General features: G+C 52.6%; 1 protein-coding gene and 1 non-coding gene across 4 annotated transcripts; both read left to right on the top strand.

Annotated features, from left to right (window-relative positions):
* The first annotated feature begins 525 nt into the window (after positions 1-525).
* HEYL (hes related family bHLH transcription factor with YRPW motif like) lies at positions 526-17,500 on the top strand. 3 transcript variants are annotated; one of them, XM_005665254.4, is made up of 5 exons: positions 526-628; positions 7,694-7,756; positions 9,213-9,296; positions 10,748-10,829; positions 14,323-17,500. In XM_005665254.4, the coding sequence occupies exons 2-5, from the start codon at positions 7,694-7,696 to the stop codon at positions 14,994-14,996; spliced, it is 903 nt and encodes a 300-aa protein (XP_005665311.1). In that variant the 5' UTR covers positions 526-628; the 3' UTR covers positions 14,997-17,500. The 3 variants fall into 3 exon arrangements, with proteins under 3 accessions (XP_005665311.1, XP_003127874.3, XP_084815156.1); XM_003127826.7 differs by having other exon boundaries at positions 7,690-7,756; XM_084959030.1 differs by lacking the exon at positions 7,694-7,756.
* A 3,093-nt stretch (positions 17,501-20,593) lies between these two features.
* Positions 20,594-20,699, top strand: LOC146402691 (U6 spliceosomal RNA). Its single transcript, XR_014808783.1, has one exon. It is a non-coding gene; the product is annotated as a U6 spliceosomal RNA (small nuclear RNA).
* Positions 20,700-22,189: the final 1,490 nt, after the last annotated feature.

Below are 22,189 nucleotides of genomic sequence, written 5' to 3'. Positions count from 1 at the left end.
CCAGTCCCTGCAACCTTGGTCATTACACAGGGCAGATCTCTGGGCGGCCTTTCCAGGGAATGCAGAGTGCACGGATCAGGCAATAGCCACCCCATCAAACTCCCCTAATCGGACGTGTCTGCTGCGCCCAGAACCTCAGGAGGAGGCAGGAGCCAGTGAGTGCACCTCTGCAGAGCTGGGGCATCGCGGAGAGGCGCCTCCGCAGGCCGGTGGCGCCCCGGAGAGAACCAGGGACAGACGGGGACCCCCTGGCTTCTCCGGGGAGTCTCCAAGGGCACCTGCCCAAGGCCACCCAGCGCGCTGCGGCCAAGGCAGCGGAGCGGAGCCGGACCTCCCAGCCGTCGGCGGGGGCGGCGACCGCCCGGGGCCTTCCCACGGCTCGGCCAGCGCGTCACGGCGGGGGCGAGGGGGCGCCCGGGGCTGCGGCGCAGGAAAGGGCCCTGGGAAAGGGCGGCGGCGGCGCCCCCGGGGCGGGGCCGGGGCGGGGCCCGACTTCCCGGCTTGGCGCCCGCGCCGCCCCGCGGAGACCCGCGCAGCCCGCGCTCGCCATGAAGCGGCCCCGGGAGCCGAGCAGCTCCGACAGCGAGTCGGACGGACCGATTGACGTGGGCCGCGAGGGCGAGCTGAGGTAAGACGGGATGGGGGCACCGGGCGCGCCGGGGCGAACGGGCTTGGGGGGCAGCCGGACTGGCCGGCGAGCTCCGGGCAAGCGCTTGGGACCTCCCGGGAGACGCAGGTGCTGGATGCTGGGATGGAGGGAGAGTTCAGCTCCGGGTCTGCGGTCCGTTTGGCGATCTCTTTCTGTCCAAGTGCCCGGTGAGGCTACTGGCCAGGACTTTTCCCTGAAGATCTTAGGAAACCCTCGTGGTCTGTTGGTATCACACCTCTGGTCCCAAATGCACTGCCTATGCAGAGTAACCATCCTTTCTTAATTTTTCCCTAGCTTGGGTGCACTTTTCATATAGTACACACATACACACACACACCTTCCAGGGGAAGAAAAGCTCTCCGGAGCAAACTGGACTTTGGAATTAAGGTTTTGGTATTGAAGAAAATAATCGCTGACCAAACCATGGTCCTTGCAAGGGCCTAGACTCCCATTCCAGCTCTTTTTCTACTGCACCACCCTGCTGCCAATGACTCTCAGCTCTCGGTTCATTTTCTGATCTTGCCTCAAACCTGTCAAGTAAATGCCTTGTATTTGTTTTGCTACTTCCCAGTTCTTTGAGCAATCTAAGCTTGTTTCCTCATCTGCAAAAATGGGTATAAAGGAGCTCCTGTTGTGGCACAGCAGAAACAAATCTGACTAGTATCCATGAGGATGCAGGTTTGATCCTTGGGCTTGCTCAGTGCGTCAGGGTCTGGAGTTGCTGTGAGCTGTGTTGTAGGTTGCAGATGCTGTTCAGATTCCAAGTTGCTGTGGCTGTGGTGTTGGCTGGCAGCTGTAGCTCCAATTCGACCCCTAGCCTGGGAACCTCCATATGCTGCAGGTGCAGCCCTAAAAAAAAAAAAAGGTATAAATGATGGAACTGACTGAAACCTATGTCATCAGGGGCGGACTGGGAAGTTGCAGGCCTGAATCCCAGTCCCAAACCTGCCACTAACTTCCCATGTGACCTTGTGCCACTACTTTCCCTTTGTGAGCCTCTTTCCACATCATTAAAATAAAGGAGTTCCTGTCATGGCACAGTGGAAATGAATCTGACTAGGAACCATGAGGTTGCGGGTTTGATCCCTGGCCTTGCTCAGTGGGTAAGGATCTGGCGTTGCCGTGAGCTGTGGCGTAGGTCACAGATGCGGCTCAGATCTGGCGTTGCTATGGCTGTGGCTTGGTGCTCGGCGGCTATAGCTCTGATGAGACCCCTAGCCTGAGAACCTCCATATGCCACTGGTGCGGCCCTAATAAGAAAAAAGACAAAATAATAAAATAAAATAAAATAAAGGAGAATAGTGAGTGAGAAAGGGAGGCCTTGCTGGTGCCTCCTCCTCTTTCCAACCTGACTCTCTAGAATAGGTTTGGAAGGGGGATTCGTTTCATTCTTGGGGATGTTTTTGTGGGCATTTCATAATTTCACTGGTCTCCAGTTTTCTAAGACCAGGGGATCCTGCCTCAATCACAGTCCCAGGAAAGCCACCAGCTTCCAATTATTTTTAGCTTATAATAGAAGGTAATTTCCTGTACCTTAGGTTTGGGGTATATAATACAATTTCGTATGCGACTTACTGGCCTTTTAAAATTGTTTAGCAGAAACTGCTACTTAGAGAATCAGTTCTCTGAGTCCGTGCCTGCCAGAAGCAGGGGAAGGGCCCAGCGCCATGTGGTTGTGGTGGAGGGGGCAGGTGTCTCAAATTCAGTGTCACTGGGTCTTCCTGAGTCAGAGGCATGACATTGGTGTCAGAGAGCTAGGCTGATCTGAGCTGGCTTCTGTCCTCCAAGAATGTGCAGCCTGGTCCGTGACCTGACAAGTCACACAAAGACCTTGGATAGGATGGAAAATAGAAGGCAAGATGGACCGTGGGCTAGGAGGGCACCTAAGTTGGGAGAGGTCCCGCAGAGCCAGAGGTGGTAGGGAGGGCTTCCTGAAGGTGGTGGCATTTTGGACTATGGCCTAAAGGATCATTAGGCAGTTTTTTCCTCTCCAACATTTTGTTCTTTCAGGCAAAGCCCATTTTTTTTTTTTTTTTTTGAGACTGTCTAGATTCTGAGGCGAGCAGACCCCCTCAGAGGAGAGAAAGCGGTTGGACATCTGGCAGAGGCCGACTTATAGACCCCTCTTTGTCACACTCACCAAAAGGCCCTCCCCCCAGCAGACATCAATGCTTCAATTCAGGGAGCACTGAACGACCCCTGCTGTGACCTGGACCCTGGGTTGGGTGCGGGGGGCCCAGATGTGTCCTGTTCAGCCTCTGCCCTCAGGGAACTCTCAGAAGAGTTTCATGTACAAAGAAAGCCAGATAAACAGTGGCAAGGGCCACAGGACTGGAGCAGCCAGCCTCCCTAGGGTCAGAGGCAGGGCACAAATCCCCCACACCCAGAGACATAAGAGTAAAGTGCAGGGGGTGTTCCATGGTCACTGTGGGCATCTTCCCAGATGTGGGAATCACCCTCCCAGCTCCTATCTGGACACAGCTCCCTGATACGTGTGGGTCTGAATTGAGAACATAACCTCCCCTCTCACCCTCTGCAAAAATTTAATGAGCACCTGCCACCCGCCAGGCACTGGCTCAGGGTCTGGGTGGTTCCTACATGATTTAAGGCAAATGGTGTCATTCGAAGTCAGACAGATCTGAATGTGACTCTCACCACCACTAGGGCGAGTGACAACCTCTTTCTGAACCTCAGTTTTCTCCTTGACAAAATAAGAATGTTAATACTTTTTCTCATAGAGTGAGGCTTTGATGAAGTGACAACTGAAGGCACATTGCTGCCTGCTTTGGCACAAGGCAACTTCCAATTAACTTTTTTTTTTTTTTTTGGTCTTTTTGTTTTTTCTAGGGCTGCACCCACAGCATATGGAGGTTCCCAGGCTAGGGATCTAATCGGAGCTGTAGCTGCCAGCCTACACCACAGCCACAGCAACGCGGGATCTGAGTCTCGAGTCTCGTCTGCAACATACACCACAGCTCACAGCAATGTCAGATCCTTAACCCACTGAGCGAGGCCAGGGATCGAACCCACAACCTCATGGTTCCTAGTCGGATTCGTTAACCACTGAGCCACAACGGGAACTCCCGGACACTTCCAATTAAATCTGTTCTCTCAGGAGTCACTATTCAGGTGGAGGGGGCTGTACTCATGAAGCAGCATGGTTTAATGAAAAGCATGCAAGTCTGAAGACTGGACTTGGTGGCTCTGTTATTCTAGCTAGCAAATGATTGTTTTTCCTAAGTGTGCAACGGCTCCAGTAATACTCCATGCACAGGGCTCTTGTACAATATAAAGGAGGCAGGTGAACATGGACGTGGCGTCTAGGACGGAAAGTACTGGCTATGAAATATACAGAATGGGACGAGGACTGTACGCAGTGCACGAGGGAGAGCGCTGGATGAACAGCCAGGAGGCTTGGCTCCAGTTCTGGAATTTCCTCTAATTTGCTGTGTGGCCTGGAGCAGATCGCTGCCCCTCTCTGAGTTTTCTCATTTTACGAGTGGGTCCGTGCTCTCGGAGAGCCCTTCATTGGAGCCATGGTGATTCTGCCTTTTGGTTGATGGAAAATGAGTGGGGTCACCTGCAAGGGCGCCACCAGCGGGGGAGGGGGGTAGTTCCCAAAAAGGAACCAAGGGTGAGCGCTGGGGGTGGTCAGGACTGGCAGCCAGACCACCTAGAAAGTTGCCCCTCCCCTCAGAGACCACCTCCAGAATTCTGGCTAGGGACCCCTGGAGACCCACGGAGCAGATCTTGGGGGTCAACATATCTTCTCTGGGTCTATGAAAATCTGCCTTGTTTTCAGACTGTCAGACAAGAAGCTCTCACACCCTCTCCCAGTGTCAGGGCCAGATCACAGCCTGGAAGCAAGCTCGCTCTGGCTGAGCTCCTGGGAGCTTTAAGGCCAAGGGGACTGGAGGGCTATTCAGACAGACAGGAAATGGGAATTAGGAGGGAAAACAATGCTGAATTTGGAGCCAGAAGACATGGATTCCCATGCTGGCTTTGCTCCTCCGCAGCTGTGTAGGCTGGGCAAGCTGCCTGAAGTCCCCGGTGTTCAGCATCCTCATCTGTAAAATGGGGCTTTCCCTCAAAGGAGGGAAATACATGGAGTGAGGCTGAGAAAGCTGTGAAGTGATGTTTGCCTGTGAGATCCACAGTGGGGGGAGAAGGATGATACCGCAGAGAACGGGGAGAGTGAGCAAAGGGCTGGCTGAGCTGCCGTGCCCTGAAAGGGGTGTGTCAGCCTCGAGCAGATGGTCCCTGAGGAGGAGTCAGGCTGAGAGGCAGTGACGTGTGCATTGCTAACCCAATACCCCTAGAGACGCCTTATCCAGCCTGGGGGGACAAAGGCCGTGTTTCTTAGGAGACCTTGGCTCCCGTAGCTTGTCCAGAGTTAAGCTTTGTAAACAAGCTGCCCGTCAGATCTGGATCTGGCCATCTGAGCCCTGGACCTAACTTGCTGAGCCATCATCTCTCCCAGGAGCTCTCACAGGCCTCTTATATTCTTGTCCTGATGTTTGGATGGAGATATCCTTTTCCACATGTAGCTGGATGAAGCCAGGGGCAGGGCACTAGCTTTGACAAATGTTGCTCTGGTCTCCCCTGCAACCTTCTCTCTTTGACTAGTTGATGAAAATGATCTAACTTCTGGAGTTCCCTGGTGGCTCAGTCGGTTAAGGATCTGGTGTTGTCACTGCTGTGGCTTGGGTTGCTACCATGGCACAGGTTCAATCCCTGGCCCCGGAACTTCTGCATGCTGTGGGTGCAGCACCTGCCTTGTGCCAAAGAAAAGAAAAGAAAAGAAATGATCCAGCTTCTAATGCCAAGAGGGTCATCACATGGGCTGGGACTCTCCTGGTAAGCCACATATGTCCCCATTCCACAAAGGCCAAAGATGTAGATTTTATGGTGTCACCTCTGTGTTCTCCAGTGATGTCAAAGATGAGGGCAGGTGGAGTTCCTGTTGTGGCTCAGTGGTTAACGAATCCAACTAGGAACCATGAGGTTTCAGGTTTGATCCCTGGCCTTGCTCAGTGGGTTAAGGACCTGGCGTTGCTATGAACTGTGGTGTAGGTCCCAGATGCGGCTCAGATCCTGTGTTGCTGTGGCTCTGGTGTAGGCCAGCGGCTACAGCTCCGATTAGACCCCCAGCCTGGGAATCTCCATGTGCCGCAGGAGCGGCCCTAGAAAAAACAAAAAGACAAAAAGACAAAAAAAAAAAAAAAAAAAAAAAAAAAAAGATGAGGGCAGGAGGAAGAGCTCAACCATGAGCTCTGTCATGTTCTAAGCACTTGCTGAGCCCTGGATACAGATCGAGATGGACATGGTTCATGGCCTCATGGAGCTTACAGGCTTGATGGAAAGACTGACATTACTCAAATAATCATACATATAAAACAACAAATGGGCATAAATGCTATGAATGCCAGATGCCAGGAGAGTGTAGAGCAGGGGTTATTAAGTAGGAGGGGTGATGTCAGAAAAGGCTCCCCCAGAAGGTGACATTTGAGTTGAGATGTGAAGGGTGGTAGAAGTTACTACACAAAGGGGCTAAGGCTTGGGAGATGGGGAGAGGGAGTGGACCAGAGAATTCTGGGCTAGGGGAACAGTATGTGTCACCACAGGAAGGAGTCAGTGCATTCACAGGCTGGAGCACACAGAGCAGAAAATCTAGGAGGTGACAGGGCCAGCTAGGCTACCTGCAAGCTGGTGGCCTTGATCTAAAAGCGTTGGGGAGCCCTTGAAGAGTTGTAATATAGTGACATGATCAGATTTACATTTAAATGATCACTCTGCCTGCTTGTAGGAGGTAAAGGGGGTGCAAAGGGACCCAACAATAGATTCCTGCAGGGGTCCAGGTGAAAGATGGGCAGAGGAGATAAAGGAGAGAGACACCAGAGGTATTTTAGACATGGAATGAGCAGGTTTTGATGGGATGGGTGAGGACAGAGGAGGAATCAAAGAAGATGGTGAGTATTCACCTTGCAGAAGTGGGTGATGGGTGCCTTGGCTGAGATGGGAACCCAGGGGGGAGAGGAGCCCTATTAGGTGGAGGCAAGCTCCTTGGTTCCTGTTCAGACGTGTGGCATTTTGCATTCTGAAATAGCAAGGGTGCCACCTTGTCTAAAGTTATTTGTGGTTGTGGTGTCTCCAGTGGGAACTGGATCTCCCGCTGGAACGTTCCCACTGATCCCCCGTGCAAGGCCCGCGAATCCCCTCCACTCCAAGAGAGCCTCTGAAGCAGGAAACCATTAAGAGGGTGAGCAGTTGGGCTGATGAGGAGTTTGGTCAGTCTGAGCAGGAAAAGCCCCAGAGGGCTGAGCCTCCTCTGCATGATGGGAACTCCTGGCGTGTGAGCAAATATCCATCCTTCAGCCAGGCCCGACGCGATGCGGGGCCGTGTCCCGAGAGTCCGAGAGGGGCCTGTGACCCAGATGGCGCCTCCCCCGCCCCTCGCCCCGGCCGCGCAGCGTGGGAGGCGGCGGCGGCAGCTGCAGGCCGGGCGGAGGGCGGGCGGTCGGCGCGCCCGGCCCGTGGGAAGCGGCGGCATCTGTTCTTTCCACGCTCGTTCCCAGCGGCTCCCTCTGAAACCCAATCCGCCGGCCCGGCCCCCGCCGCCGCCGCCCGTGCCCTCGCCCGCCCCGCCCTGGGGGGATAGGGTTGCAGGACCTGGACTGCCCGGCTGCGTTGCCTCGATGCCCAACCCGGGCTGCAGCGAGGGCCAGGGGCAGGGGGCGAGGGCGCGGGGCAGGGGGCTAGGCGGAGCGGTCAGGTCCTGGCGAGAGCCTTAGCCGCATCCCCACCCGTGGCCCCCAGCAGCCTGCGACTCTGGGGCAGGAAACCCAGGGCAGGGGAGGACTTGGCCCCAGGGAGAAATGAGCCCCCAGGGAGAAGGGGAGAGAAAGCAGTCCCACCCACGCCTGCCCTGTGCCTCTTCCCCTCCTGGGAGGGCTCCGTGCCCGCCCACAGCCCGGCCTCCGAGGTTAGCCCAGGCCGGGAAGATGACCCTCTGAAAAATCAGCCTTTCTCTTCCTCTCCAGCCAGATGGCCCGGCCACTGTCCACCCCCAGCCCTTCACAGATGCAAGCCAGGAAGAAACGCAGAGGGGTGAGTGTCTGTTTCATTCAGCAGAGTTGCCTGTCAGAGGTTTGCCCTGAGTCCCTAGGAGAACCCTGGTCAGAAATACCATCAGGAAGCTAAGCTCCTTGGGTTCAAGTCCTGATTTCTGCCAGTACCTAGCGTGGTGACCTTGGGCAAACCCCTTAACTTCTCTGTGCCTCAATTTCTCATCTCTGTAACTGAAATGATGGTGCTTCCTTCCTCAAACGGTTGGAGGTTTTTAATTTACTTTTCAAAATTTTTATGCAGCATATTCAAGTTCCCGGGCCAGGGATTGAATCCGAGCCTCCAGCAGCTGCAACTACGCCATTACTGTGGCACCTGCCAGGTCCTTTAACCCACTTTACCAGGCCAGGGATGGAACCCAGGCCTTCACAGCGACCCAAGCTGCTGCAGTCAGGTCCTTAAACCCACTGCACCACGGTGGAAACTCCTCGGAGGTTGTTTCTTTTTTGTTTTGTCTTTTTTTTCTATTTTTTTTTTTTGGGGGGGGGCGTCCTCAGCATATGGAGTTCCTGGGCCAGGGATCGGGTCTGAGTTGAAGTCATAAACTAACCTGCAGCTGGAGCAACCCCGGATCCTTTAACCCACTGTGCTGGGCTGGGGATCAAAGCTTTGTCCTAGTGCTCCTAAGATGCTGCCAATCCCATTATGCCACATCGGGAACTCCTCAAAGGATTGTTTTGAAATGACTTAATATAATGCACTCGGGATAGTATCTGACCCCCGGTTAGCCTTTATTATTTATTTCAGCCTTCCCCCCGATTCTCTCTGAGCCCAGAACTTTCATTTCCTCTCAGTGTGCTGAGGGGTGGGGAAGGGGGACAGAAGAAGACACCTCTCCTTGCTCTAGGTCCTACTTCCCCCCAGGATACAGCCGCGTTTCTGCACTGGGAGTCTAGAGACCCAGAATCTGGCAAAGACCAGCACTGCCATTCTCTAACCAAACTACTTCCAGCCAGCCCTCCTTTTCTTCATCAGTAAAATAGGAGTTATTTTGCTATCAGTATCGTGAGATGAGAATGAGCTAGTAGAAACGAAAGGCCTTCCCAGCTGAAGAAAGCAATGCCTAGGACTCCTCCGACCTCATGACCCATTTACTGAGAGGGTCCAGTGCTGTGGCTGCTGTTTCTCTTCTAATTGGTAGGTGCCCTGCTGTACCAGTGATTAAACATTTGAATATCACCCCTCAGATCAAGACAAGAGATTTGAGTTCTAGTCCCAGCCTTGCAGCTTCCTTGCTGTGTGACCGTAAGCAAATCACTGCCCCCCTCTGAGCCTCATTTTCCTCCTCCATAATGTAAGAATGGATGTATCTCCCTCAGAGAAATACTAGCGAGGAAAATGAATCATTGTCCATCAAGCCATGTTGGAAATTGTGATGCTGTGCCTACTTGTTACTTCTCATTATTGGTTTTGTTTGTTTTATCATTGTTTTTTTTAGATCATAGAGAAACGGCGCCGGGACCGCATTAACAGCAGCCTTTCTGAACTGCGGCGCTTGGTCCCCACTGCCTTTGAGAAGCAGGTATATGACGTTGCTCCTCATAGCATAAAGTTCACTCCTCATAGCATCTTATTGATTGGTGGAAGCTGCTTGAAGTGCCTGATATCATTTACTGATATCTATCAATAGCCAGGAATAAGGGGAATGGAAATTCATATTCACTGAGGTGTCTCAGGGGTGGCGGCTTTATGGCTTTCATCCCGCTGAATCCTCACAATGACCCTGAAGGGTAAGGATTATTATGCCCATTGCACAGGTAAGGAAACTGAAGCACAGAGAGGTGACGTAGCTCACACCAGATCACACAGCTAGTTAGCGGGAGAGCGGAACTGGAACACAGACCATGTGATCCTTAAAGTGCCCTGACCCTCTGCATTACTGACATTTCCAGAACTGTTTGAAAGTAGAACAGGCTTCTTGGGGAGTGAGGCCTCTGTCGTTGACCCTGCTGGGGTGGAGGGACTCCAGTAGGGAGTCAGTTAAAGCAATCATACACCCCCAAAGATTCTCCCTGTGTTTTCTGGGGAGAACAAGGCGGTCATTCTGCTGATGATCACTCAAGCCTTCACACGCCCAGCCACGAATTATGCCTGGTACTTACCTTCAGGAGGCTCAAGGAAGAGCCCGATCATCAGGTTTCATCTGGGAGACCAGGTGATGCTGGAGGCTTCAGACACCTTCCCCGGGAGAGAGAAAGGTGGAAGAGTAGGTGCTTTGGGGTTAGACAAAGAGCTCAATCTTTTTTTTTTTTTCTGGTCTTTTTGCCATTTCTAGGGTTGCTCCCACGGCATATGGAGGTTCCCAGGCTAAGGGTCGAATCAGAGCTGTAGCTGTGAGTCTACGCCACAGCCACAGCCACACAGGATCCAAGCTGCATCTGCAACCTACACCACAGCTCATGGCAACGCCAGATCCTTAACCCACTGAGCAAGGCCAGGGATTGAACCCACAACCTCATCGTTCATAGTCGGATTCGTTAACCACTGAGCCATGATGGGAACTCCAAGAGCTCAATCTTGAGTGCGTGTAGTGAGGGTAGAAGTTGGATCCCCGGGAAAGCTGGTCTCGGAGGCAGGGGGATATGCAGAAGTGACATTTGGCGATGGTGCATGAAGCCACGGAGATAGAGGAGACCCTCTAGGGAGAGTACACAGAGCGAGAAAAATGAGCCATCAACCACTGAGAACACCACTGTCTTAAGGGACGGTTAGAGCAAGAGTCAAGATGAAAGGAGAACCCAGAAAAAGTGTCATCGTGGAAAGGGAGGAGGGCGTTGAGGAAGGATGGTCGGCTGTGTGGTGGGCAGGTGGCCAAAAGGGGAACTGAAGAGAACCTATGAGATCTGGAGGCTTTGGTCAAAGCAGAAGCCCACCTGCAGGCATCGGAGGAGCGAGAGGAGGAGGAAGTTGAGTGCTGGTAATGCTGCTCAGGGGAGGCGGAGGCCTTCACTCTTCTGTCTTCTGTGCACACAGGGCTCCTCCAAGCTGGAGAAAGCCGAGGTCCTGCAAATGACGGTAGACCACTTGAAAATGCTCCATGCCACTGGCGGGACAGGTACTGATGCTCTACTCTCCCAGCCAACATTTTGGGGCGGGGCCCTGGGGATACACTGGTCGGCAAAGTGGATGTGGTCCCTGCCCTCATGGAGCTTACAATCTGCAGAGGGGCTGAAGCAGATCTAGGGGGACCCTTCGAAAAACGTGCCCTGCTTCTCTCAGCATTGCTGTCTCTGCTTTCGCTGGCTCCATGTGTCCTAGCCCTTTCCTCAACTCCACTCCTTCTGGCCTTGGATGGTGGAGGAGCTTAAGACTTCACAGACTGGAGTTCCTGCCGTGGCTCAGCAGTTAGCAAACCCAACCAGCATCCATGAGGACGCAGGTTCGATCCCTGGCCTCACTCAGCGGGTTAAGGATCTGGTGTTGCTGTGAGCTGTGGTGTAGGTGGCAAATGCAGCTCAGATCCTGAGTTCCTGTGGCTGTGGTGTAGGCTGGTGGCTACAGCTCGGATTGGACCCCTAGCCTGGAAACCTCTGTATGCCGCGGGTGTGGCCCTAAAAAGACAAAAAGACCAAAAAAACAAAAACAAAAACAAAAAACCCACAGACTATGGGTTCCCTCTCTAGGACCTTGAGAAGCATTAGCCTGAATGAGCTCATTCTCACGGTGATCTCCGAGGGAGGGACCAGCCTGAGATTTTTAGCCACAGCAGTTCCCTGGTGTGCTAACCCCCTGCTCTAGGCTTCTGGGTTGTTGTGTCCTTGGCACTGCTGGGGGATAGGTCATGCTCGCAGCTGAAGATCAGTAGATCAGATTGGGATTGTAGTAGAATGCAGATGTGACTCGTTCTGTTATTTTGAGCTGGCCCATTACAATAAAGTCACGGAACTGTAGCTTTTAAAAGACTTCTGGACAGGAGTCCTACTGTGGCGCAACAGGATCGTTGGTGTCTCTGCAGCGCCAGGACGCAGGTTCAACCCCCTCCACAGTGGGTTAAAGGATCAGCATCACTGCAGCATGGCACAGGTCACAGCTGTGGCTTGGATCCCTGGCCGGGGAACTCCATTTACTGCAGGGCAGCCAAGAAAGAAAAGAAAAAAAGACTATATGCAGACAAATGGAAATTTTGTCTGCATGAAGCCACCTTGTGTTTTGGTGATTTCACAATTGGGAAACCTTGAAAGTTCCATTAGACTTTGGCCACAAAAACTTAAGTACTGAAACCTTAATTTGCTACCCCTCAAGGGGACAGTTACATTTTAAGTGGCCCAGCCTAGTGCCTCTCAAGCCTCAGTGTGCAGTAAGGCTTATCACTTGGGGCTAGGCAGTGTCATGGGTCACTCCCCAGAGATCCCAAGGCAGTAGGTCTCAGTGGGAGTTTAGGAACCTGCAAGTTTAGTGAGCATGGCTGATGACCTTGATCGATGCAGGGGGTCGCTTTGAGACCTTCTGCCAAATGAACTCTGTCTCTAATCAGCCACTGGAGGAGCTATTTCAAGCTACATTTATATCTATTCAATTAAAAGAAAAATAGTGACTAATATTTGGGCAGCATTTTATAGTTTTCAAAATGCTTTCTCTAATGCTATCTCGTTTGATTCTCACAAGAACCTGGAAGGTGGGTGTTGTTTGTCGTTACTGTTTTATGGCTGAGGAGTAACAGGAGGGCAGAAAATTGGGGTTTAGAGCACTGGCTTTGGATTTGAACCCTGGCTTTTTTTTTGTTGGGTTTTTTTTTTGTTTTTTGTTTTTTGGTCTTTTGTTTTTTTAGGGCCACAACGCGGCCTATGGAGGTTCCCTGGCGAGGGGTCAAATCGGAGCTGTAGCCACTGGCCTATACTACAGCCACAGCAACGCCAGATCCGAGCTGCATCTGCAACCTACAGCACAGCTCAAGCAATGCCGGATGCTTAACCCACTGAGCGAGGCCAGGGATCAAACCTGCAACCTCGTGGTTCCTAGTCAGATTCATTTTTGCTGTGCCACGATGGGAACTCCTGAACCCTGGCTTTACTACTGACTAGCTCTAAAGACCTTGTCCTAAGACCTTGGACATATGATTTCACTTCTTTATTCCTCAGTGTCCTCAGCTCGAAAATGGGAATATTGGCAGGTTTTTATGAGATTTAAATTAGATAATGCAAAGTAAGTGCTTTGGAAGAACTCAGCAAATGTTAGCTTAAAACATTTAAACAGAGAAAGTGAACAGAGAAAGGTGCTGGGATTTGCTCAAAGTTGCACAACTAAGTGTACAGCAGAGCCAGGTTTCATTGCCATGGAGACCTGGCTCCAAACATCATCTTCTGCCAAGCTGTCCCCCTATGGGGGCCTCAGCCATGAACCAGGGACCCCATAATTGCTGCCATGATCATGAGGCCGGTGTTCACTGGGGCTCTTCTCTCTTTGCCCAGAAGGTGATGGAGAGAAAGACAAGTGTGGAAAGGCAGTGAGAGTGTAAATACCTCTGTGGGCAGTTGCCCTGCTCATCTCACACCAAAATCAAGCCAGAGACAGGGTCCCAGGCGTGAGGGCAGCTGCTAAGGACCAGCATGGGGTCCTGCGTCCTAGACTGCCCCTTGGGCGGGGAACAAATCTGAATGCCTGTGGGGGCCAAGCCAGTCATATAAATAACTTTTTATTTTTTGAGCATTTCTGTGCCTCATTTCACCTTCACAACTCTATGCAGCAGGTACTATTATATGCCCATTTCACAGCTAAGGAAATTGAAGCATGGAGAGATTAAAAGACTTGTCCCTAGGAGTTCCCGTTGTGGCTCAGTGGGTTAAGAACCTGACTAGTATCCATGAGAATGTGGATTCTACCCCTTGCCTCGCTCAGTGGGTTAAGGATCTGGTGTTGCTGCAAACTGCCATGTAGGTTGAAGATGCAGCTTGGATCTAGCGTTGTGGTGGCTGTGGCATAGGCCAGCAGCTGAAGCTCTGATTTGACCCCAGCCCAGGAATTCCTATATGCTGTGGGCGTGGCCCTAAAAGAGAGAGAGAGAAAGAGAGAGAGAGGGACTTGTCCATAGTCAGGGAGCTAGTTAGGTCCACGGTCAAGCCACTTGTCTCCAAAGGCCTCGTGCTTCGCTGCTACATTGTGCTTCCCTCTCTGAAGAGTCTCCCAGCTCCGATGGCTGCTGCTGGCACCTCCCAGCCTCTGCCCCCCTTGGCAGACAGGGTGGTCCTACACCACCTCCTGGTGCGTAGTCCCTTCACACCTGGCAAGGGTCTACTTAAATGAAGTTATCTTGGCCGCAGAGTTTCTTCTTTGAGTTAATCATGAATTACGATGAAAACAATACTTCACATTTTATGATGCTTGGTAGTTCAGTGAACTCATTTGATCCTCAGAGCCTAACCCCTCTACCTTCAATAGGGATGGATTATTTCCTCCTTATAGATGTGAAGATGGATCAGAGAGGTGAGGTGACATGCCCAGGGTCACACAGCGGGTGAGTGGGAAAGCCAGGTCCAGAACTCAGACAGTCTGACCCCAGGCTCAGTGCCTGACCCTCGCCTGGCAGGCCCTCATTGTGTCTCACTTTGCAGGATTCTTTGATGCCCGAGCCCTGGCAGTCGACTTCCGGAGCATCGGTTTTCGGGAGTGCCTCACCGAGGTCATCAGGTACCTGGGGGTCCTGGAAGGACCCAGCAGCCGTACGGACCCCGTGCGGATTCGCCTTCTCTCCCACCTCAACAGCTATGCAGCCGAGATGGAACCTTCACCCACGCCTGCTGGCCCCTTGGCCTTCCCTGCCTGGCCTTGGTCCTTCTTCCATAGCTGCCCAGGGCTGTCTGCCCCCAGCAGCCAGCTTGCCATCCTAGGAAGAGTGCCCGGCCCCATCCTCCCCAGCGCATCCTCTCTCGCTTACCCCATCCCGGCCTTCCGAACCGCTCCTTTGCGCAGAGCTGCTGCCACCATCCTGCCAGCTCGGAGGAATTTGCTGCCTGGTCGAGGGGTATCCTCTACCCGGAGGGCCCGCCCCCTGGAGAGGTTGGCTGCACCCCCGCCCGTGGCCGCCAGCGGCAGGGCCACCAGGAGTGGCCCCATGGCACCCCTCCTGCGATCTTCTTCCCCAGCCCCCATTGGGGTTGTGGGGTCTCCTGCTTACGGGGCTGTTCCTGCCCCCAGAGCCCCCTCCCCGGGGCCAGCTGGGAGGCCAGCAGGACCTGTGCTCTGCCACTCCTGGGTCTCTGAAATCACCGAAGTTGGGGCTTTTTGAGCTGATTTTGCCTCCAGGAATGAGAAGTTTTTTTTTTCCAGTCCAGGAGCTCTAAAAATGGCATGGCCTTTTCTGCTCTACTTCCTGGCCTGGTTCACAAATGAAGGTGTTTTCTTCACCTCTCGGACCCCCCCCCCCTTCCCTTTTGGCCCATCTCCCCTCCTCACTCCTTGTCTCAGCTTCTCCTGGAGCTGTTCTGATCTCAGCGGCTTGGTCGTGTTTCTTTCCTGAGCAGAGAGTCCCAGGAGAGCCTCCAAAGGCTGTGCCCAGACCCCTCTCTTGGCCCAGGACGTGTGGGGACAGTAGGTACTAAACTCAGGTCTGGGAACAATGCTTTCACCTAAAAGGCTCAGTGGCCTAAGGCACGCTGCTTCCCTAGAGATCAGACCCTGGCCAGCAGCAGTGACTGCCTGGCTGCAGCCTTCCCAAGCCCACGGGGCTGGAACATAGTGTCTGTCTCACTTCCTAAGAGAGTAACTATGCAGAAGCCACAACGAAGTCTCCTGGGAGCCCTATCTCCCACCCACCCCATCACAGTAAACCCCAGAACAGACCTGCCATCCACCACAGCCAAGGCTGGGGATTGGGAGCCCAGCCCAGCCAGTTTCTGCCCTTGTCCCATCTGCAGACACCCACCCTCCAGCCGACCAACAGTTCCCAGCACACAGCTGGGAGGTTTTGGGCTCCAGGACAGGGTGTCCTCACCACCAGGCCTCGGACAGTGCCCCCAGACAGGAGCCAGGCCCGGGCAACAGAGAACCAGCTCCCTGCCTCTCCCACGGTCATGATCTTCCAGGCGTGTGGTCCTGTCGGCTACACAGTGCGGAGGCCGTGTTCCCACGTGATGGCGCCCCGGGAGGAATCCTCCTGGGATTCAGGACCAGACGTTTGTGCTGCCTGGTTTGCATCCGGCTCACGGAGCCCAGACTACAGAGACCGCCAAGGGCTGTCAGGCTGGACAAAAATAACTGCAAGGAGCGAGAGGAAGGACGGCCAGAGGCGGCTGGGCCCTTCAAGGTCATGCAGTGGGTCGAGGGCCTGAGATCCTGTCCACCTGGGATTCCGCGCAGCTGGCTCTGCTCAAAGGCCATTGCATTGCCCGGCTCCAGCCCAGGCCACTTTTCGTCTGACAGAGGGAAGACATGGCCCAGAGACCATTCCCAGCAAAACAGCAGAGACTGGGCAAGATGGGCAGACCAAGACTGATGCACAGCTGGCACTGTGTTGCCAGATGGTGGTTAAAATGTAGAAACACTTGTGTGCTCGTTGACAAATACCTGCTTTCCTGAGTGTCCCCACCACGTGGCTTCTCTCCCCGGGACCCTGTGCTGGTCAATGTCTGGCAGACCCAGGACTGTGGGGTCCTCCGGCTGGCACGTTGTTGGTGCTTATTCTGCACTGGTTGTTAAATGCTTCTAACGTCACTCCTGGATGAGTCCCCCCACCCCCTTTGATGGAACTACCCTCCCCAGAGGCTGAATTGAGGAGACTCCAGGGACTCGAAAAGTAGAGTTTGCAAAAGCCCTGGGGAAAGAGGGCTCTTTCAGAGAAGTGGGTAGGAGGGCAGAGATCATTTAAATGACCCAGAAAACTCTTTTGAGAAGGAAATTCCTCAAGGAGGGATAAAGAACTAAAGTCATTCTTTCAGTTCTCAGTGGGAGTTAGCTGGATCAGATATTGCTGTCCTCCTGGACCCGTGTGTGTGATGAACGGCAGTGAGGAGAGAGGTGTCATTTCAGGCAGTGGGTCACGGGCCAGGAGTGCCAGAGACAGAGGGAGGGCAGGGCAGTCAGCAGGCTCCCAGGAGCTGGAAGGGGGAACAGAGGAAGGTGGCAAAAGGCAAAGATCAACTTCACCTTTCTCACATGGGGGGGGCAGGAAGACAGCTCTCCCCCTCCCCCTCTTTCTCCTCCTCCTCCCTCTCCCTCCTCCTCCCTTTCTCCTCTTCCCCCTTCTTCTCTTCCCATCCTTCCTCCCCTCTCCTCTTCCCTCCTTCCCCCCTCCTCCCCACTCCTCCTCCCTCTCTTTCCCTTCTCTCCCCTCCTCCTCCTCCTCCCTCTTCCCTCTCCCCCCTCCTCCTCCCTCACCACCTCGGGTGGTGGCCCACTGCTCCCAGGATGCCAGGTCAGTGCTCCAGTCCTGCAGCTTGGCCACTTCCCACCCCAAGAATCCAACATTTATTCATGGTGGGACGGTGGAAAACACATTTTCATGTTTCAAAGACCCAACTCCAAAGAAACCCAGTCTGACACCATCGAATGAGATGCAAATGGCCCAGAACTTTCAGCAACTTAGTTGCTCTTGGGTTCTTTCTCCCTGAGAGATTGTTGGGGGCCGGGGCGGGGGCAGGGGGGTGGGGAGAAGACAACTCTATGTACTGGTTTCCGTGGTTGAGGACTCGTATCTGTTTATATTCCCAAGCCTCTCTGGTGCTCCTGGACTCCCACCCTTTTGCTGGGGTTGTCGCAGATATTCAATAAAGTTTTTTTTAACTCTTCTGGAAACCTCTGCAAGGTTCTCTTTCTTTCTTTTTTTTTCTTTTTGCGGCCGAACCTGTAAGACATATGGAAGTTCCCAGGCTAGGGGTTGAATCAGAGCTGTAGCTGCTGGCCTGCACCACAGCCACAGCAGTGATGGGTCCATGCTGTGTCTGTGACCTATGCCATACCTTGCAGCAGCTCTGGATCCTTAACCCACTGAGCAAGGCTAGGGATTGAACTCGCATTCTCACAGGGACAACATCGGGTCCTTAACCCACTGAGCCACGATGGGAACTCCAAGATTATACTTCCTGTCTTTTTCTTTTTTTTAATCTTTTTAGGACCGCACCTGTGACATATGGAGGTTCCCAGGCTAGGGGTTGAATTGGAGCTGTAGCGTCTGGCCTACATCACAGCCACAGCAATGCCAGATCCGAGCCGTGTCTGCGACCTACACCACAGCTCATGGCAACGCCAGATCCTTAACCCACTGAGTGAGGCCAGGGATCGAACCTGCAACCTCACGGTTCCTAGTCGGATTTGTTTCCACTGTGCCACGACAGGAACTCTGGAGCCTGTCCACTTCTCTCTGAATCCACAGCCTTCACCTGGGTCTGGCCACATCACCTCTTCCTCGATTGATGCCCTCCAAAAGTCACCTTGCTTTGTTGGGCAGTTGCCAATGCAACCAGAGAGGGCTTTCGACACGCAAACTGTATCGTATCAACTGTGGCTTAAAATCCTTACTCTACTACCCTGTTATTCTAAAGATAAATTCTAAGCTCTTCTTTTTCTGGTCCCAACCTCACTTGCCAATCTTGTTCCGTGTGCTTCTACTACCCTGGCCTCCTTTCATTTCCCCCACATTCCAGCCTCATTCTCACCTCCAGAACTTTGCATATACTGTTCCCTTAGCCCAATGCTCTTCCTCTGCCTTTTGCAGGCTCAGCTCTTCAGCCTCAGGCCTTGGCTTAAGTGTTACCTCATCCTAGAGGCCTTCTGTGACTGTTGTGCTTGACTAGTTAATTTATTTCAAAGTCCTCTACTTTTTTTTTTTCTCGTATGGAAATTTCTGTTGCACATGCATCTGTGTGTTCACTTGTTGGTTGACTGTCTCCCCCACCAGCGTATAAGCTCCCTGAGGCCAGGCGACCATGCCTGGTCTGTTCTCCGCCTTGTATCCAATGCCCAGCACAGTGCCTGGCTCAAAGTCAGGGTTCAGTAAATATCTGTTTATTAAATGAACCGGGGGAGGTGAGGAATCCTCTGGACTCCTGTGTGGATGTTGCAGGCCCCTCTAAAGGTGAATCCCTGCTGGCCATCATTGAGGGCTAGTGGCTGGAGAGCAAAGTGAGAGCTGGGGCCAGGGGACTGGAAGTTTTGGCAAATAGGGAAGGGACTCTGGCCAAAGAAAAGCACGAGCGTGCTTGCTCTGGAGCACATACCGACAGCTGAGACCAGGCAGGCCATCCCTGCCAGAAGGTCTTGTTCTCTGCTCTTGGCCCTGAGCTTGCTGATGGATTTGGCCCGCAAAGAATCCAGCAGTTGCAGAGGCTGCTGCATGCAGGCCAGGCATGGCAGAGTCAGAAGTGACGAGGAGGAGTTCCCGTTGCGGCTCAGCAGAAACAAATCTGACTAGTATCCATAAGGATGCAGGTTCAATTCCTGGCCTCACTCAGTGGGTTAAGGATCCGGTGTTGCTGTGAGCTGTGGTGTAGGTGCACCCTCTGTCTGAGTGACAGTTTGGTGGGACAAGAGTGGAGAGATAAGACGTTGAGAAGGCTGAGCATCTGCCTCTGCCTGCGGGTGGGGGGGGGGAGTGTCACGGGGAGGGGAGCGCTGGGAGGAAGCCCTTCCTGGAGGAGGGAGGCCATCTAACTGGGAGGGAGCCTCCTTGAAGGCAGCTCTAGATTGTCAGCCTTGGTGAGCTCTGTCTTCAGTGACAGTGAAAGTCAGGTGAGTCTGGGCCCTGAAGTCAACTTCTGGGTTCAGGACCCATCTCTGTTCACTTATCAGGGCTGTGGCTTTGGGCCAGTTACTTAACACCCCTGAACCTCAACCTTCTCATCTTTGGAGCAGGAATGATGCTGTACTAGCAACTCTAGCCAAGCGGGAACTACGTACCAGACACTGTGCTAAATGCTTTTCTTGGAATGTCCCCATCTGACAATAAGGAAACTGAGCCAAGACACAGTCTCCTGAGGTTAGGTAACAAGTGAATGGGATTATGCTATAAAGTCCTTAGTACAATGCCTGGGTCATATGAAACACTCAGCAGGTCTTAGCCATTAGTGTCATTAATGGAATCCAAATTGTGAAAGGCAGAGTTCCACTGTGGCTCAGTGGTTAACGAATCCAACTAGAAACCATGAGGTTGCAAGTTCGATCCCAGGCCTTGCTCAGTGGGTTAAGGATCCGGCGTTGCCGTGAGCTGTGGTGTAGGTGGCAGACGCAGCTTGGATCCCACATTGCTGTGGCTGTGGCATAGGTCGGTGGCTACAGCTCCAATTCGACCCCTAGCCTGGGAAGCTCCATATGCCGTGGGTGTGGCCCTAGAGAAGGCAAAAAAAAAAAAAATTGCGAAAGGCCTCGAGCCCCTTGCAGAATTTGGGCTTCAGCCTGTAGGCAGTGGAAGCCGCAGAAGATTTTGCCAGATGAATGCCAAGGTCAAACCTTATTTAAGAAACTCCTGAGTTCCCGTTGCAGCTCAGCGGGTAAAGAACCCAACACACTGTCCATGAGGATGTGGGTTTGATCCCTGGCCTCACTCAGTGGGTTAAAGATCTGGCATTGCCACACACTGTGGTGTAGGTCGCAGTTGCAGCTCAGATCCGGTGTTGCTGTGACGATAACGTAGGCCTTCAGCTCCCATTTGATCCCTAGCCTGGGAACTTCCATATGCCTAAAAAGGTGGCAGAGCTCTTACCTGCAGTTCTACAGCCTACCAAGGGCTATATCTTCTGTGTCACCCCTTCCAGATGTCAAAGGAGGCGCCCAGGCTTCCATAACAGCTCCGGCTTACACCTCAAGGCTTTGGCCTCAGACCCGTCAGTATCAACTCAGCCAGCCTTCAGGACACAGAAACCAGCTCTGTCTGCCTTCATAAGAACACTCAGGGTGCCCGCTTCGACAGCACATATGCTAAAATTGGAACAATCTGAGAAAATTAACATGGCCCCTGCACAAGGATGACACGCAAATTCATGAAACATTCCATATTTTTAATATACTGCACAAATGAACATTTCCACAGAAAAGAAACTCATGGCCTTGGAGAACAGAATTGTGGTGGCCAAGGGGGAGGGAGTGGGATAAACTGGGAATTTGGGGTTAATAGATGCAAAACTCTTGCATCTGGAATGGATAAGCAATGAGATCCTGCTGTTATAGCACTGGGAACTATATCTAGTCACTTATGATGGAGCATGATGGAGGATAATGTGAGAAAAGGAATGTATGAATGTATGTGTGACTGGGTCAATTTGACCCAGTAGAAAATTGACAGAACACTATAAACCAGCTATAATGGAAAAAATAAAAATCATTTAAAAAAAAAACAGAAAACACTCAGGGACCTCTGACTATATGCTGGGCATTCATCTACATGCTGGAATTCAGTGGATAAAACATACCCCAGATTCCTGGAGCTGATGTTTCCAATGAGGGAGACAGACAGTAAACACTTGGACAAAGACACACATGAAATGCTTGATGAGAAAGAAGAATAAGGTAGCTAAGGGGACAGAGCGTGATGGGGAAGAGGTGCTGTTTTGTAAAGGATGGACAGAGAAGGCCAGGGGTAGCAGTTTGAACAGACACTAGAGGGAGGGAGGGATCCATGAGGCCATCAGTGAGCAGGGCGTTCCGGGCCAGGAGCGTCAAGGGCTAGAACCAGGAGTTCCCATCGTGGCTCAGTGGTTAGCGAATCCAACTAGGAACCATGAGGTTGTGGGTTCGATCTCTGGCCTCTCTCATGGGTTAAGGATCCAGCATTGCCGTGAGCTGTGGTGTAGGTTGAAAACTCAGCTCAGATCATGCGTTGCTGTGGCTATGGTGTAGGCTGGCAGCTGTAGCTCGGATTCGACCCCTAGCCTGGGAACCTCCATATGCTGTGGGTGTGGCCCAAAAAAAGAAAGAAAGAGAGAAAAAAAAATAGAAAGAATCCCTGGGGAGTTCCCTGGTGACTCAAAGGGTTAAGGATCCAGTGTTGTCACTGCTGTAGCTCGGGTTCAATCCCTGGTGGGGCCAGGGAGTGGGGGCGAGGGTGGGTAGCCAAAAAAAAAAAAGAGATCCTTGGGTTAGGAATCAATTAATTTAAATTCTAATTTCAAGAGTTCCCATCATGGCGCAGCAGAAATTAATCCAACTAGGAACCATGAGGTTGCAGTTTCGATCCCTGGCCTTGCTCAGTGGGTTAAGGATCTGGCATTGCCATGAGCTGTGATGTAGGTCAAAGATGCAACTCGGATCCTGTGTTGCTTGTGGCTGTGGCATAGGCTGGCGGCTGTAGCTCCAACTAGACCCCTAGCCTGGGGACCTCCATGTGCGGTGGGTACGCCCTAAAAAAGGCAAAAAAAAAAAAATAATAATGAATTCTAACTTCATCTTTGCTACCAATGGTTAAATATGCTAGCTTTTCTACACTTCAATTTCCTTAAGCTTGAACTGAATGATTACTTACAGTCCTTTATAGCTGTAAAATGATGCTTCTTT

This window comes from Sus scrofa, chromosome 6, assembly GCF_054392235.1.
Source record: "Sus scrofa isolate SSC_HxYL_T2T_F1_AM1 chromosome 6, Sscrofa_HxYL_maternal_Yorkshire_Landrace_v2.0, whole genome shotgun sequence".
In the NCBI taxonomy this organism is placed as follows: Eukaryota; Metazoa; Chordata; class Mammalia; order Artiodactyla; family Suidae; genus Sus; species Sus scrofa.
Note: the sequence above shows the minus strand (reverse complement) of the source record. Positions and strands in the feature narration are given on the sequence as shown.

Coding starts and splice junctions, on each gene's coding strand:
- HEYL (XM_003127826.7), top strand. CDS start 549: ATGAAGCGGCCCCGGGAGCCGAGCAGCTCCGACAGCGAGTCGGACGGA. Junction 629..7,689: donor GGCCGCGAGGGCGAGCTGAG/GTAAGACGGGAT, acceptor CTTCCTCTCCAG/CCAGATGGCCCGGCCACTGT. Junction 7,757..9,212: donor CCAGGAAGAAACGCAGAGGG/GTGAGTGTCTGT, acceptor TGTTTTTTTTAG/ATCATAGAGAAACGGCGCCG.